Source organism: Phascolarctos cinereus, unplaced genomic scaffold, assembly GCF_003287225.1.
Source record: "Phascolarctos cinereus isolate Bilbo 61053 unplaced genomic scaffold, phaCin_HiC Scaffold_7;HRSCAF=346, whole genome shotgun sequence".
Lineage (NCBI taxonomy): Eukaryota > Metazoa > Chordata > Mammalia > Diprotodontia > Phascolarctidae > Phascolarctos > Phascolarctos cinereus.
The window spans coordinates 28,343,781-28,361,099 of NW_027556180.1; the positions used below are offsets into that span (position 1 = coordinate 28,343,781).

General features: G+C 40.5%; 1 protein-coding gene across 1 annotated transcript in view; it reads right to left on the bottom strand.

Moving 5' to 3' along the window:
- Positions 1-16,928, bottom strand: part of WDR49 (WD repeat domain 49) — a 115,629-nt gene extending 98,701 nt beyond the window's left edge. The window contains 4 exon segments of the mRNA XM_078147652.1: positions 11,730-11,907; positions 14,036-14,212; positions 16,516-16,550; positions 16,553-16,928. Coding sequence (XP_078003778.1) covers positions 11,730-11,907; positions 14,036-14,212; positions 16,516-16,550; positions 16,553-16,928 — 766 coding nt within the window.
- Between the last annotated feature and the right edge of the window lie 391 nt (positions 16,929-17,319).

Consider the following 17,319-nt stretch of genomic DNA (forward strand, 5'->3'; position numbering starts at 1 on the left):
TAATATCTACTTGCAAAGGTCATTGTGAATATTAAATAAAATGCCTTGAAAATCATTGCCTATATAAATACCAGCCATTAGTATGAAATACTACTTATGCTAATGCATTATTGGTAGAGCTGCAAATTAGTACAACCACTCTGGAAAACAATTTGGAATTATGCAAATAAAATGGCTAAATGTCTATATCCTTTGGCCCAGAGATTCTATTGATATATATCCCAAAGAGGTCATTGACAAAAGAAGGGCTCTATATAAACCAAAATATTTATAGCAGCACTTTCCATAATAGCAAAGAACTGGAAACAAAGTGGATGCCCACTATTTTCACTAAACAGATTGTGACACATGAATGCAGCTGCTATAGTGTGAGAAATTATAAAGATAATGAATATAGAGAAGCATTAACTTATATGAACTGATATAAAGTAAAGGAAACAGAGCCAAGCAAACAAAGACAAATTACTGCAACAATGTAAATGGAAAGAACAACCACCAAAAAACAATGGAAACTGAATATTGTGAAATAATAAAACCAAACAAATAAACAAACATGACCTCAAGGAAGAGAGAAGAAAAACCAGCTTTCCCCAGTCCTTTACTGATGTGGATATATGAATGGGGGGATTTTGAGGGGTGTGGAGCATTGCAGAGAATGGCAGACTTCTTTTAATACATTGATCAGTTTTGCTCATTTTGTTTTTATTCTTCATCTTTTCTTTTTTAAATCTTTATTGTAATGGATGGCTCTCTGGGAGGAGCAGAGGAAGAAATATAGGAGGAAATCTAAGTGAAGTAAAAACAATACATTTCAATGAAAATCTCTTCTCACAACTAAATACCAGCCATATTGTTATTGTGTCTTACATTTATTCTCTATTCTCAGTGCTTAGCACACAGTGCTGTGCTCATAGTAAGCCCTCAATACATCCTGCTCATTGGTGAGTCAATGATTGTACCAGATTAAGTGCCAGTATTCAGTGAAACTGGCTAAAGTGTGACTGAAGAATGTTAGCTTTTTCTCTGGTCCCCAGAATTTCATCTCTTTTATGATTCCATAGAAAGACTGAACTAAACAAAAAAAAATTAAATAGAATTTTTTTTAAGCCATTCCAAAATCCTAAAGTTTTCTCAACACAGCACAGTGCCACGCATCTGTTTGTTTGCAATCATGTGAAAAAGGAAAAATTTTCACTCTCCTGCCAGATGTTTGGTGTTTTATAAAGAAGCTCTTCCAAAAATTCTGGCTGAATGGGGAGGTAAACAAACAACTGAGATTTGACTGGGCCCTTTTCTCTTAAATGATTACAAGAGAAAAGACTAGTTTATGCCATTTAAGCCAAAGAGCTTGAAAATCCCACTCCCAAATAATTTTCAGCTTATCAATGTTGTAGATGGCTTAGAAATCCTAGGACACGTATTTTACACTTTGGGAAATGGAGGCACCAAAATGGGAAATGATCCAAAGATATAGAAGCTAAGGCCAAAATTGGGGTGTGACCCATAGAATCCCTGACACCTAGGTACCACATGAATCTTTGCAGTGAGTCCTTATAAAGCAAGACATCTCCAGGCAGCCACAACAAAGGTCTAGAGCAGAGGGGTTTCTTTTATAATAGAAAAGCATGTGTTTTATGTCTGCCTTCCCCACATGCATGCATTAAATTCTGTGGAAGCGACAAGTTCTTGGGATTGGAAGAAATCTCAAGAATCCTGTGATCTAAGGAAGTCCTCCAAACACCCCTCTGCTGGCTAAGATTGATAGGCATTCATCCTATTCTTCAGCATTCTGGGACTAAACCAATTTTCTTCACATGACTATGTGTTTCACCAAAGAAGGCTTGTGGAGTCCTGAGATTTGGTACAACTATTAAAGTGGCATTTATTAATAGAAACACTTGGAGAAGCTCAGCATGAATCAGGTATCATTGTCCTAGGAGAATGTTAGTGAGCTAGCTCCTCGGCATCAGGGACTGTTAGAACTGTTTCATTTTTGTCTTTGTGAACCCATTGTCCTGAACACAAGCTTGGGACATAGCAAGCATTTAACAAATGTTCAAATTAATGAATGAGAACATTTGAAGATGTGTCTAGTAGAATCAATCCATCAATAACCATATAATAAGTGCCCACTGTGAGCCAGGAAGTAATCATTGCCCTTAAGAAGTTTGTGTTCTACAGCAGAGATGGTATACACACATTGAAGCTTGTCTGTGCATCTCCAGACAGAAAGGATGCCAACATGGGTTCAACATAAGCAATGAAAATCAGCTCACCTTTCTCTTGATATGAAACCCACTATAAAAATATATACAGACTCAAGATGGGTTCATGGCTAAATCTAAGATTATAAGTCCGTGGGTTCCCTTTTAACCATCTTTATTTTCTGGTCTACTCCTTTATGGAAAACAGGGAGGATAAAATGAAAATCAGCCTTTCTTTATCTGAATAGAAAACCCACTTGAAAAGTCCATACTGCAAATAACAAAGTTTAAAGAAAGCAGGAAATTCCAGAGAGTAAGCAGTGCCAATTTGCCAGGCAGCGATGAGGAGAAGGGGCAGAAGGTTATGGAGAGAGGCCTAATGCACCAGATTGCAGCAGCATCAGCATTCAAGGAATCACAAAGTTCTGTCCAGCAAGATCACTCCCTGGATGCCAGTAAACCAGATAAGACTCCAAACTGCGATTTAGTTCAAGGTAGCAACACCCTTGACTTCAAATCCACTGTACTTTCTCTGCCCAAAGCTCAGAAGTTTCTGGGGCTTTTCTTTCCTGTGCAATTTCTGTCTCCAATAATCCTTCCAATCCTCCTTCCAGCTCAGAAAAACGTAGCTTTTTCAATCCATTTTCCAGTAAGGCTATACACACATATAAAAATAATTATGAAATATATACAAATAGATTCAAGAATGTAAGCTTCTTGAGGACAATGATACTTTTCATTTTTGTCCTTGTGTGCCTGAAACCTAGAATAATGTCTGGCACAGCGTCGGTGCTTAAAAATACTTGTTGGTTTTAACTGAATTAAATTGCGTTGAATCTCAAAGAAGTTTCTGCAAGCTTCCTTCATTATATATAAAAGATGCTTCCCTAGAATTTTCCATACATTATCATCTGAGTCTCAAATATAGCCCTATGAAGTAAGTACTACACTTCTTTTTATCCCACTTTACATGAGGAAGCCAAGTCTCCAAAAAGGGAAATGTTTTGCTAACTCAGCTCTAAGTGTCAGTTAGTGTGTGAAGTCAGGTCTTCATGACTCCATTGCCTCAGATGACAGGACCATTTGGCTTACAGTGAGAAAGGATCTTAGATAGCACTGAATCCAGCCTTCTCCTTTCACAGATGAGCAAACTGAGGCACAAAAAAGGTTTAGATTTTCTCAGGGAGAGATAGAATTTGAAACCAGGTTTTGTGAGTACTCTTTCTACTACTCTAGACAGCCTGTTCCTGTTGGGAGTTCTCTCTAATACTTAATTGGCATCTTCTTACTGTTATTTAATGGCAGCTTGTGGTACATGGAGTGAGCACTGGGCCTGAAGTCAGGAAGACCTGAGTTCAAATCCAGCCTCAGACACTTACTAGTAGTTCCACCCGGCACAAGTCACTTAACCTTTATCTGTCTCAGTTTTCTAATCTGTGAAATGCAATAATAATAGCACCTACCTCCCAGGGTTGTTTTGAAGATCAAAAATGATTACATTGGAAAAAGACTTTGTAAACCTTAAGGCGTTATATAAATGCTAGCTATTTAGACCAATTTCCCTACTGGTCTAAGTAGAAATTAGCAGAAATGGCAGCAAAAGATTAGCAAACTGTATATCTAACTTTTCATACATCTGAAAAGACTTCTTAATAATTACATTTCAAGGCATTCAGTTGGCTCATGGATACAGCACTGGACCTGGAGTCAGGAATACCTGAGTTCAAATCCAGCTTCAAATACTTACTAGCATACTAGACCCTGCACAAGTCACTTAAGCTTTGTCTGCCCCAGTTTCCTAATCTGTAAAATGGCAATAATATCAGCACCTTCCTCCCAAGGTTGTTTTGAAGGTCAGAAAGAAAGATGACATTGGGAAAAGACCTTGGAAACCTTGAGGCAGTATTTAAATGCTAGCTATCTAGACCAGTTTTCCTACTCTCATTAGGACAAATGGCAGCAAAAGAATAGCATACTGACTTCTAATTTTTTATACAACTGAAAAGACTTCTTAATAGCTACATTTAGGGGCAGCTAGATGGTGCAGTGGATAGAGCACTGGCCCTGGAGTCAGGAGGACCTGAGTTCAAATCTGGACTCAGACACATGATACTCACTCGTTGTGTGACCTTGAGCAAGTCATTTAACCCTGATTGCCTTGCAAAAAAAAAATAATTATAATAATAATAATTACATTTAGAGGCATTCTGTTGGCTCATGGATAGAGCACTGGACCTAGAGTCAGAAATACCTGAATTCAAATCCAGCCTTAGACACCCTGCTATGTGACACTGCCCAAGTCACTTAACTTCTGTCTACCTCAGTTTCCTCATCTGTAATATGGAGATAATAATAGCATCTCTCTCTAAGAAGTATCATAAAGATAAAAGGAAATATTTGTAAAAATCTTTCGCAAACCTCAAAGCACTATGTTAGTACAAATTATTAAAGAGCAATAACTCTGTGAGTCAGTACAGGTATTATCAGATTCATTTTATGAATGGAGAAACTGAGGCAGGGCGGAGCCAAGATGTCTGAGTGAAAGCAGTGACTTGCTTGAGCTCTCCCCCAAAACCCTCCAAATACTCATAAAAAATGGCTCTAAACAAATTCTGAAGCAGCAGAACCCACAAAAAGACAGAGTGAAACAAATTTCCAGCCCAAGACAACCTGGATGATTGATCAGAAAGGTGTATCGCGCCAGGCTGGGAGCACAGCATAGCGAGGTAGGGGTGTGCAGGCCACAAGGAACCTGGAGCAGGCCTCAAAGGACTGAATCCCGGGCAGCTGTGGAGGTTTCCAGACTCCTCAATCCATGAATGCCAAAGACAACTTAGAAGGTCAGCGGGAAAGGTCTGTTTCTGTCAGTGCTGAGAAAGGAAGGAGGGGCTTCAGCTCCATTCCCCAAGAGTGTTGCCCTGGGGAGGGCAGCTGCTTCCCAAGCTTCCAGCCCACATACTGAGGTGGAATCCAGTGGCTGATCAGAGAGGGACTGCAGGGGTCTCTTTGCCAGTGCTCAGGCAGGAATCTCTTGCTTTGCCCGTGTGTGGATCTGGGTCACAGTTCTGGGCAGCGGTGCTGGGGTGAGGAGGAGAGCTGGCTTGGTGGAGCTTGTAGTGGCTGTGGAGAGGAACCCCTCCTCACAGTTACAGGACAGAAAGGAGTACTTGTGGTCACAGGCCAGGAAAGGAGTAAACACCTCGCCCCTTATCATACCACCTTGCAAGAAATGAAAATTTACAGGTACCTAGAAGTATCGCTGAAAACAGCTGTACAAACCCCTGAAACTTGGGACAGTACATTCTCCACATTGGAAGCAGATTCATACCTTAACAAAGAGTTTAAAACTCAAGTAATTAGCTGGGATCATAAGCAAGCAGCGCAAAAAGAGTCAGACTATATTATCTTACTTTGGTGAAAAAGAAGATCAAAATATACAACCAGAAGAAGACAACAAAGTCAAAGCTCCTACATCCAAAGCCTCCAAGAAAAACGTGAATCAGTCCCAGGCCTTGGAAGAGCTCAAAAGGGATCTTGAGAAGCAAGTAAGGGAAGTAGAGGAAAAACTGAGAGTGATGCAAGAAAATCATGAAAAAGTCAACAGCTTGCTAAAGGAGACCCAAAAAAATACTGAAGAAAATAACACCTTAAAAAATAGCCTAACCCAAATGGCAAAAGAGGTCCAAAAAGCCAATGAGGAGAAAATGCCCTAAAAAGAAAAATTGGCCAAATGGAAAAGGAAGTCCAAAAGATTACTGAAGAAAATACTTCCTTAAAAATTAGAATAGAGCAATTGGAAGATAGTGACTTTATGAGAAATCAAGACACAGTAGAACAAATCCAAAAGAATGAAAAATTAGAAAACAATGTGAAATATCTCATTGGAAAAACAACTGACCTGGAAAATAGATCCAGGAGAGAGAATTTAAAAATTATTGGACTATCTGAAAGCCATGATCAAAAAAAAGCCTAGACATCATCTTTCAAGAAATTATCAAGGAAAACTGCCCTGATATAGTAGAACCAGAGGGCAAAATAGAAATTGAAAGAATCCACAGATCTCCTCCTGAAAGAGATCCCCAAAGGAAAACTCCTAGGAATATTGTAGCCAAATTCCAGAGTTCCCAGGTCAAGGAGAAAATATTACAAGCTGCCAGAAGGAAACAATTCAAGTACTGTGGAAACACAATCAGGATAACACAAGATTTAGCAGCTTCTACATTAAAGGACCGCAGGGCATGGAATATAATATTCCGGAGGGCAAAGGAGATAGGATTACAACCAAGAATCACCTACCCAGCAAAACTGAGTATAATCCTTCAGGGGAAAAAATGGTCATTCAGTGAAATAGAGGACTTTCAAGCATTCCTGATGAAAAGACCAGAGCTGAATAGAAAATTTGACTTTCAAATACAGGACTCAAGTGGAACATGAAGAGGTAAACAGGAAAGAGAAATCATAAGAGACTTATTAAGATTGAACTGTTTACATTCCTGCATGGAAAGATGATATTTATAACTCATGAGACCTTTGTCAGTATTAGGGTAGTTGGAGGAAAAAAATTATATGTATGTATATGTAGATAGATAGAGGGCACAGGGTGAGTTGAAGATTAAGGGGTCATATCTGGAGAATAAAATTAAGGGATGAGAGAGGATTATACTTGGAGAAGAAGAAAGGGAGAGGTAGAATGGGGTAAATTATCTCACAAAAAAAAACAGAAAAGAAAAGTCTCTTACAGTGGAGGGAAGGAGAGAGGGAATGAGTGAATCTTATTCTCATAGGATTTGGCTTAAGGAGGGAATAACATACACATTCAGTTGGGTATGGAAATGTCTCACCCTACAGGAAAATAGGGGGAGAAGGGGACAAGAGAGCAGGGGGATGATAGAGAGGAGGGCAGATTGGGAAAGGGGGTAATCAGAAGTAAATACTTCTGAAGAGGGACAGGGTCAAAAGAAAGAATAGAATAAATGGGAGGGCAGGATAGGATTAAGGGAAATAGAGTTAGTTTTTCACAATATGTCTACTATGGAAGTGTTTTGCATAACTGCACATGTACAACCTATATTGAGTTGCTTGGCTTTTCAATGAGGGTGGGTGGTGAGGGAGGAAGACAGAAAATTTGAAACCTAAAGTTTTAAAAACATACATTTAAAAAAATGTTTTCACATGCTGCTGGGAAATAAGAAATATAGGAAATGGGGTACAGAAGTCTATCCTGCCCTACAGGAAAACAGAAGGGGAAGGGGATAAGAGAAGGGGAGAGAGATAGAAGAGAGGACAGACTAGGGGAAGGGATATTCAGAATGCATGCCATCTTGGGGTGGGGGGAGGGGGGAGATGGGGTGAAAATTTGGAATTCAAAAGCTTGTGGGAATGAATGTTGAAAACTAAAAATAAATAAATTATATTAAAAAAAGAAGAAGAAAGTAGAATTGGAATCTCGAAAGACTTATATGAACTCATGCTGAGTGAAATGAGCAGAATCAGGAGAACATTATACACAGTAACAGCCACACTGTGGGATGACTGACTTTGATAGACTTAGCTCTTCTCAGCAATGCAAGGATCTAAGACAACTCCAAAAGACTCATGATGGAAAATGCTATCCACACTTAGGAGTATGAATGCAGATGGAAGCATACTATTTTCTGTACTTTTCTTTTGTTGTTTTATTGCTTCATTCTTGTGGTTCCTCCCACTAGTTCTAATTCTTCTTTACATCACGACTGATGTGAAAATATGTTTAATATGAATGTGTAAGTAGAGCCCACATCAGATTGTACGCTGTCTTGGGGAGGGATGAAGAAAGGGAGAGAGAGAAAATGTAAAACCTAAAATCTTATGGAAGTGGATGCTGAAAACTAAAATAAATAAATTATTTATTAAAAAAAGGAAAAAACAAACTGAGGCACAAAAACAAGAGTGACTTACTCAATGTGAGACAGCTAGTAAATGCCACAGGCAGGATTTAAACCCATTTTCGGTGCTTTCACTGTGCCCAGATGACTACACTATAGACTAACCAATTCTAAGTCTTCAAATTTCCATTCCTAGTTATTTTTTCTCAGTCTTCTCGAAAGAAGCATTTTAGCTGCCTTTGTCTTGCCTCTGTGCCGTTGTTCAGTGGTTTCAGTCATGTCTGACTTTTCATGACCTCATTTGGGATTTTCTTGGCAAATATACTACAGTGGTTTGCCATTTCCCTCTCATTTTACAGATGAGGAAACTGAGGCAGAGTTAAGTGACTTGCCCAGGGTCACATAGCTAGCAAGAATCTGAACTCAGGAATACGAATTTTCTTGACTCTAGGCTGGGTGCTCTAGCCACTGCACCACCTAGCTACATTCCTTCAAAATTGTCTGCCTGTCTTTAAAAAGAAAGAGTCCCAACCTAGACACTAAATTTCAACAATATTCTGGACAGTGACAAGCAGACCTTTAGAAGTTTATTTCAAAATTCTTACATTCTGTTCAAGGATCAACAAACATTTATTAAACATGTATTGTATGCAATCCATTGTGCTTGGGGTGGGGTATACAAAGATAAACAGGAACTAGCCCCTGCCCCTGGGGAGCTTACATTTTACTATGGGGATTCCTTGGGCATATATTGTAGCTAGAGTACCGAGAAATGTAAGAAGAGAGAGAAGGAGCATCAGCCCAGATGAGGAAAGATTTCACTGATGGAGCAGCGCCTGAATGTGGCAGGAAAGCTGGGATTCCGAGATGAGGAGAGAGGGCACTCAGAGGATCGTGCGATTGTAGCTTCAGAGCCGAAAGGGATCTTCGAGCCTATCTAGTCTAATGCATTCATGTTACAGATAAGGAAACTGCACAAGTGGGCAGGGGTGGATAATGCCGCATTAACTCTGGGGATCAGCCAGTTTGACTTGAGTTCATGAAAAACAGTAACATGAAATAAAGCAAAAATAATAAGCAGGAACCAGGTTTTGAAAGGCCTTCAATGACAGACTACGAAGCTCGCATTTTATTTTCTATAGGCAGATATGCTAGTGCCTTCCTTCTAATCTATCCTGTGCATGGTTTGTGTACACACTGTTGGTCACATGTTATGTCCCTGCTTCCTCCTCAGGCTGTGAACTCCATGAGGGCAGGGACCATCTTTTCATGTAGTAGGTGCTTAATAAACACTAGCTAATGATTGATTGACTTTAGACAATGGGGAGCAAATGTTTGAGAAGAGTGACATGGGCAGACCTCATTTTATATATATATATATGAGAATCTTATTTGATTTATTAAACAGCTCCATGTGTCCCCATTAGCCTATTTTTGTTTTGACGCTGGCTTTAATATAACAGTGGACATGTTCTCTGATGTGCCATGCTCAATAGCAAAAACACTGCGGAGGTGCACTGGGTTGTGTTGGTACAAGAACCGGAAGACCTACTATTTCCCACGGAAAGACATAACATCACGGGTCAGACATTAAAGGGCTAGTTCAGATTCCACAAACCTTGTGTGAAGCAAATTTAGCTCACAAGGCAACAGCTGTTACCACCCTCTGTCAGTGACAAAGGAAGAGAACAAATTAAGAGAGAAGGAATATGTGGTTTATTGATGTGGCTAGCCAGGTTGTTGACTGTTAATCTTAGCTGTGGGTGGTCTATGAGGCCATTATTGTAGATGTGAAAGTAATGAGGGCTGATCATAATCCAAATTGCAGAAGAAAGAGCACCTGTCTCAGCTCTGCTACTAAGCAGCCTTATGACCTTAAGCAAGTCATTGCATGAGGCAGCTAGGTGGCACAGTGAATAGAGTGCTGAACTTGGAGTCAGGAAGACCAGAGTTCAAATTCTGCCTCAGACACTTAATTGTATGACCCTCGGCAAGTTACTTAACCCTTCTCAGCCTGAGTGACATCATCTGTAAAATGGGGAGAATAATAGCACCTACCTTATAGGGTTATTGTGAGGATAAAAAGATAATGTATTTAAAGAAAACCTTAAAGTGTTGTATAAATGCTAGCTATTATTACTTCTCTCTGGGCCTCAGTTTCGTCATCTGTAAAATGAAGGAGTTGAATAAAAGTCCCTTCTAACTTGAAATCTATAATCGCAAAATAGATTTTTAAAATATGATAATTATTGGCATTTGCAAAGTACTCTCTACACATTATCTCATTTGACCCTTTCAACTACCCTGTAGAGAAGTTAAAGACTTGTCCTGGGGCCCACAGCTAGCAAAGCATCAGAGATAACAGGTAAACTGCAGTTTTCCTAGCAAACTCCACCATGCTATCCACTACACCATGCTGCCTTTCATAAGACACATCAGAAAAATAAGTAATAATACATTTACAAATAGATTTTCTACAGAGTTTGGTGTATCTGTTAAAGTTTTATATAAAAAGAGAAATCTTAGTAATGTACTTAGAGATGATCCTGAGTGTTCTAAAGTTTACAGAACTTAGTCATTAAGGACTAAGAAAAATGAGTGTTTGGGAGGAGTGGGGAGGGGTATGTGGAGAAGGGGAAACTAATGTGCATTCCCTGGGTATAACAGAAAACCAGCAGAGTAGTCTTGCAGTGAACTCATTCAATCGTTCTCCTTTTTTTTTTTTTAAAGTGAGCTTGCAATGTAACTTAGGGTTGGCATTGGGTCAATGCTAAATGGATGCCGAGATAAATTCTCTTGTCCTCTTCAGCTTTCTTTGCTGTGTCCAAATCATAAGAATTAATTGTATGCAGAAGAAAGGTTACTAACAAAATAGGAGAGAAGTAATCCTAATCCTGGAAAAAGAGCTAATGCAGAGTGAATTCTGAGGAGCAATTAACACTGCCTTCTGGGCTAAAATGCTTTATTTGAAAGTGGTCCACCTTCAAGGTCTAGCTCAGGTATCATCTTCTCTAAGAAATCTTTCCTGACCCTCCTCCCAGTTGTTAGTTGTCCACTGACACCCACAAATTATCTGTAATTTGTATTTGTTTTGTATTTACTTAAATTTGTTTCTTCCTCCTCCCCAACATACCCAAAGTAAAATGTGGGCTCCGGGAGGACAGGAACCCTTCCTTCCTTCTTTCTTTTTTTTTCCTTCTTTCCTTCCTTTCTCTTTCTTCCTCTCTCTCTCCCTCTCTCTCTCTCTCTCTCTCTCTCTCTCTCTCTCTCTCTCTCTCTCTCTCTCTCTCTCTCTCTCTCTCTCTGTCTCTCTCACTCTCCATCTCTGTCACTTTCTGTCTCTCTCTCTTTCTGTCTCTGTCTCTGGCTCTTTCTGTCTCTGTTTGTCTCTCTCTCTCTCTCTCTGTCTGTCTCTGTCTCTCTCTCTCTGTCTGTCTGTCTCTGTCTCTCTCACTCTCCATCTCTGTCACTTTCTGTCTCTCTCTCTCTCTCTCCTCTCTCTCTCTCTCTCTCTCTCTCTCTCTCTCTCTCTCATATTCCAAGCACCTAACATGTGCCTCAGACACAGTAGGCACTTGATACATCCTTGATGAATTAAATGGAACCAAATCAGAGTTCAGATTGTGCAGATTTCTGTCATGATGTGGTTCAAATTCCATACCTCGCCGGACCCACTCCTGATTATGAAGTCTGTGCTCTAACGTTGAACAGCATTTGTGACAGCCAGATACCAATTCTGCCCAGTTAATGGTCACCGTGGTTTCCTCGTCTTCAGAAGAACTCGTTGCTGGCTTTTCAAACAAGGAGATCAAGGCTGTATTGAAGAAGATTGCTTGAACCTGAGCCAGAGATGACATTGAAATAGATGTTCTGTGTGTGTGGGGAGGAGGGATGAGAAGGAGAATTGCAGCATGAAAATACTACATTGTTAAAAATTCATTGTGTGCAGGGGATTTAAATGTTCATATCAAATTCTTTGCCATTTTATTTAAGGAAAGTTGACTGATGATTCTTTTAAAAATGGAAAGAGCTGTAAAGCTTGGTTAAACAGACTTAGCGCATCTGGCCTCCGAGCATGAGCAAAACTTGATATGGGTCTATAAAATATCCTTGAAGCTCCAGATGCCAGGCGGAATATCTTTCATTGTTACAGAAGAGGAGGCCAGCTGGGCAGACTGCCCTAGAGGTCATCTAAACATTATCTGGAGGTAGGGGACACAATGGGCAGGGAAGAAAGAGGGGTAGCCTGCTGCAATCATCACCCAGAACATCACCAGCCCTCAGATCCTGGCTTCCCCAGCCATAACTAAGGTGGAGCAAATGGGGTTTTGTCCCAAGGTGCCAAAGTTAAAGGTCACAGAAAGCAACTGAATGCTTTCAAAAACAGAACAAAAAAGCTCAGTGCCTAGTTGTCAGCAATGATTGGTGAAAACAGGAAGATACTAGATCCAGATGGGAATTTCTCCCTTCAACTCACTTTCTTCCTTCAGGCCATATCAGCAGCAACCTTATACCAGTCTATCCTTTAATTTCTAACTAAGGGCATTTTCTGTGCATCTTCACCTAAGTATGGTTTGCAGTGTTTGCTCTAGGCACAAAAAACTCCAAGTCAATGATGCCACTGGTCCCCAGAAACTCTGTCTAGTAGCAAAGGCTCATGGAACTCCCCCCAGATTCCTGGCTAAATATTGTCAGCAACCTAGAGCATTCCTATATGAAGCTTATGGGCAGCTCCACAGGGCAAAAGCCCTAGAGTTTAGTGCTACAGACAGGGTCAGATACCAGGACTACAAATTAGTCACCTCACCTCTCTGGAGCAACAAAGTTGATGACACCTGAGAGCTTCCTGTATCGGGGGGGGGGGGTCTGATCAGCCCCTTCCCTTCTTATAATACCATAAACACTTAAAGTATGTATCAAGTATAGAAGCACATACCAGGCCTGGTATCCTGAGGATATCTAACCATTGACATTGAGTGATTGATTCTGCCCTACCCTTGAGTGTCAGTACATGTGGGTCAGAACCTTAGGCACTGACTGGGCTGAGGAAGATGAATGCCATAGTTTTTGTTCCTGAGAAAATACTTATTCCTGCTGGTATGTGTCTGTCTGTGGGTGGTAGGAAGGAATCAGTGGACTGGGCCAAGGAGGTCAGGTAGGGAGTTTCCACTGATGAGAATTGGCCCTATGTTGTTCTGGCTGAACTCAGGCCTGAAAGTATAGTTCTATCAACAACAGCCAATGAGAACTACTATGGAAGAAATACCCCATTTTTGCAAATGAGGAAACTGAGGGAGAAAAAGGTTAAGTGACTTGCCCAGGGTCACACAGCTTATAAGTGTCTGAAGCTAGATTTGAACTCAGGTCTTCCTGACTCCAAATCTAGTACTCTATTCGACACATCACCCTGAGAAAACCTCCGAGGCCTGGGCCACTTAGCTTTTTTTTTCCCAATGACTTACAGAAAGAGGCATAAATGCATGCTGATCAAATTTGGAAGTGAAACAAAGCTTAGAGGGATAGCTAACACATTGAATGGTAAAATCATTCTAGAAAATTCTTGCTGGACTGGAACACTGAGCCAAATTTAGCAAGAAGAAAAGGAATTCTAAGAAGTCATTCTTTTTAGGAATGAGTTTAGGTATGAATTGGATTCAAAGGGCTCCCCAGAGTCCTTTCCAACTCTGTGATGCTCTGCAAACCTTGTGGAAATTACACATCATTATAGGGCTAGACATCAGGAGACAGTAATTGTGAACCAATACAAATCTTCCATTTCAAACACTCACCTGGGATTTTATCATCTCTAATGCTGTTCCATGCTGGAGTGTCCAGCCACCATCCCACTTCCAACCTTCTTTTCTGTTACAGATTTTGTGTGTGTGTGCGTGTGTGTGTGTGTGTGTGTGTGTGTGTGTGTATGTTAAATCTATAACCTTCTGTCTCACCCAAAGAGCCTTCACTTACCTTTCCAGCTATGTCCCCAAAGGTGAGCACTGATTCATTAGCATCCTGGGGGTTATACCAATAGTGCATGCACGCAGGTGTGCTCCTAAGGCCTTGCAGCTTGTATTGACAAGGGAATTCTTTATTAGAGAGCAGGTCATAGAAACAAATCTCTTTGCTTGTGGAAGCCACAGCTATCTAGGGTTGGAAGGGCAGGGAAGGAGAGAGAGTTGTCAGTTTAATTCAGTATGCCTGAATGTAACCAAAAAATCTAGTCCACAGAGCTGGGTATTGCAGAGGCAGGCCTAAATGACCCCTGGGGTCTCTTGTGATCCTGAAATGGGTGAGTTTAACCTGAAGAAGAGAAAACTTGTGCTGGGCCATGATGGATCCATTCAAGTTTTGAAGGGCTGCCGTGTGAAAGTGGGATAAGACTATTCAGGTTGGTCTCTGGGGAGCAATGGGTAGAAATAGCAGAAAGGTCAAATTCGACATGGGATAAGGAATAATCCCTAATCATTTGAGCTAGCCTAAAGTGGCATGGCTGCTTTGGGAGGTCAAGAGATCACAGCCCTGTAGCTGGAAGAGACTCCAGAAGTTATGGATCACCTGCCTGATATCATGGCCCTCCGCGAGATTGAAGGACAAACAACAACAGTCTAACTCGTTCATCTGTACAGAAGAGGAAAGTGAGGCTCAGGGCATTAGATGACCTCCTTATCATCACACAAGTGGTCAGCTGCAGGAGACAGGTTTGAATCCAGGTTCTCTGACCTCACAATCCAGCATCCTTATCACTTACTGAATGACTTCCTCTTCATTTGAGGTCTTTAAGCAAAAACTGGATAATTTCTTTTCAGGTGTATTTAGGCCAGTGCCTGTGATGCAGTAACTGCCGAATAAAATGCTTTATTTGTCTGTCTGTCTCTCCATCCATCTTTCTCTCTATATCTTTCTATTTACCTATCTCTACCTCTCTATCATCTATCTACCTATCTCTATATCATCTACCTAATTATCTCTTCATCTATCTATTATCTAGCTATCTAGCTATCCATAGTGTAGGAGAAAAACTTTTTCAGATATTTGTTAAGACTATCAAAATTCTAAAATTCTGCCCATAAGAGACAATTCCACACTTCTTGGTAATCTCTTAGTTCTCCAAAAGTAAGGATCTTCAGCATTATTCTAGTCTAAAATCTACCTGAACATACTCTGAAGCAATTGGTATAGTAGCAAGAGTATTTGGGTCCAAAACAAAGAGACCTAGTTTCCAAGCCCAGACTTAGTAAAGGGACAAGGGCTGGGGAGAAGACGTAGAGGGTATTCTTTTTCAGAGAATGATGATCTAGAAAGCCTCTGAGGTCCCTTCCCATTCACATTCTGTAACCTATATTTTATAATCTATGGTGACAAAAAGCGGCTAATGATTTAATTAAACCACTCTTGAATATTCCCAAATCTTATAAGCATATTTCATTCTCGAAGGAGCCCTTGGGTTGTTTTGTATTTACATAACCCTGCTATCTACAATACATGAACCAGGGCCTTTGCTTGGTCTAGTAAAGGGAAAGTAGCCTCATCTGGGCAAGAGAGTACTCTGATTTGGATCAATTTCCAATGTGTCATTTATAAATGAGAAAGCTTCAATCATCTGGGAAATGAAATAACTTGCAGTTCCAGGGTCAGTCTCTGCAGATCAGGTCATGGCTCTCCAGTGAGCATCTATAATATGGCCTCTAAGGTGGTTAAAGTAGTTTTCATTCATTTTCTTATTGGACCTCATGACAATGACTATCAAGTGGACCTCAGGGTCATAAAAGTCAGTTCAAGTCCTGTCTCTGACGTACACTCACAAGTTACTTAATGCCTCATATCTTAAGCAAGCCCCTAAGACTGTAAACTGACCTATATCAGTAAGGGAAGTTTCTCAGTGTGAGCATTCCCTCTATCAATGAAATCCCAGGTCCAGTCCCTATCTCATTTGTACCTCACAACAACTCTACAGGACAAGTAAATCAGACCTTATTATCCTTATTTTACAAGTGAGGAAACTGAGGCTTAGACAGTAGAAGCAACTTTCCCAAGGTCATGTAACTAGGAAGGAACAGATCCAGACCTTGAACCGAGGTTTCATAGGATCCTAGGCTTGCTGAGAGAGACCATACAGATCACCCAGTTTAACCCTCTCACTTTACATTGGGGGACACTGAGTCCTAGAGAGTTTTTGTGACTTGCCTAAGATCACACAGCTAGTAAATGGCAGAGCTTGGATTTGAACTCAAGTCTTCAGCTCTAAATCCAAGGCTCTTTCCCCTATACCATGATGCTCCCATATTTTCTAGCTTAAAATCTGGTGGTCATTCCATTACATTCTGCCTATTAGATAAGTGCCCATCTCCCCATAGCATTATCCTATACCAATTTATTAGGCTAAGGTTTTATTCACCTCATCCTGTCATATAAAAAGCCTTGAAGTCATTAAAAAAAAATCTTTGTACCTTGTTTACATTTTCCAGAGAGACTAGGCTTGTCCCCACAGGTTTTTTAGCTTGATAGCATCTGAAGTTATAGGAACTTTTTCTTGAAGTTTTAAATTCTCTTCCCAAACCCCAAGCAAACCTTCCTTGCTTACAGTCAGGTAACGGCTTGAACTTTTCAAGAAGATGACTTTTTGGATGGCGTCTTTGTGTATCATTGGGAGAAGCTGAGGTTCCTTCCACTGGGGAATCACAGCAGATTTGGCCTGCTCATCTTTCTCATTGAGGTTCAACAGTATCAAGGAGATTAGCTTGTCCCAGGTGATGCTGTCATCCCGGGCCACATCAACTTTATCAAACAGCTCCCCATACTCTTCTTTGGTCCCGTGGCCAAGGACTTCTGGCATCCTCTCCATGAACTCTTCTCTGGTCATACACACTCTGTGATCTAACCCTGGGGGCTTCAAAAAGGATAAAGAAACTTGTACGAGATTCAATTCAAATCAATAAGCATTTTTTTAGAGTTCCTACCATATGTAAGAAATGATATTCAGTACTAAGGATGCAAAGACAGAAACAGAAGAGTGTCTGTCCTCAAGGAGTTTGTGAAAGAAATGTCCACAAATAGATTATATTTCAACATGTGAAGGATCTGTAATCAAGGATCCACAGATACAACTCCTCCAGACTTTAGGAGATGGTCTTCCAGAGTTGCTGTGGCTAAAAAAAAAAAAAAGCTTCATCATGGCACCAGCCCAATGATGAGGTACTCTGAAGATAACTTATCTCTCAGACAATGACATACACTCTTTCACTGGAACCATG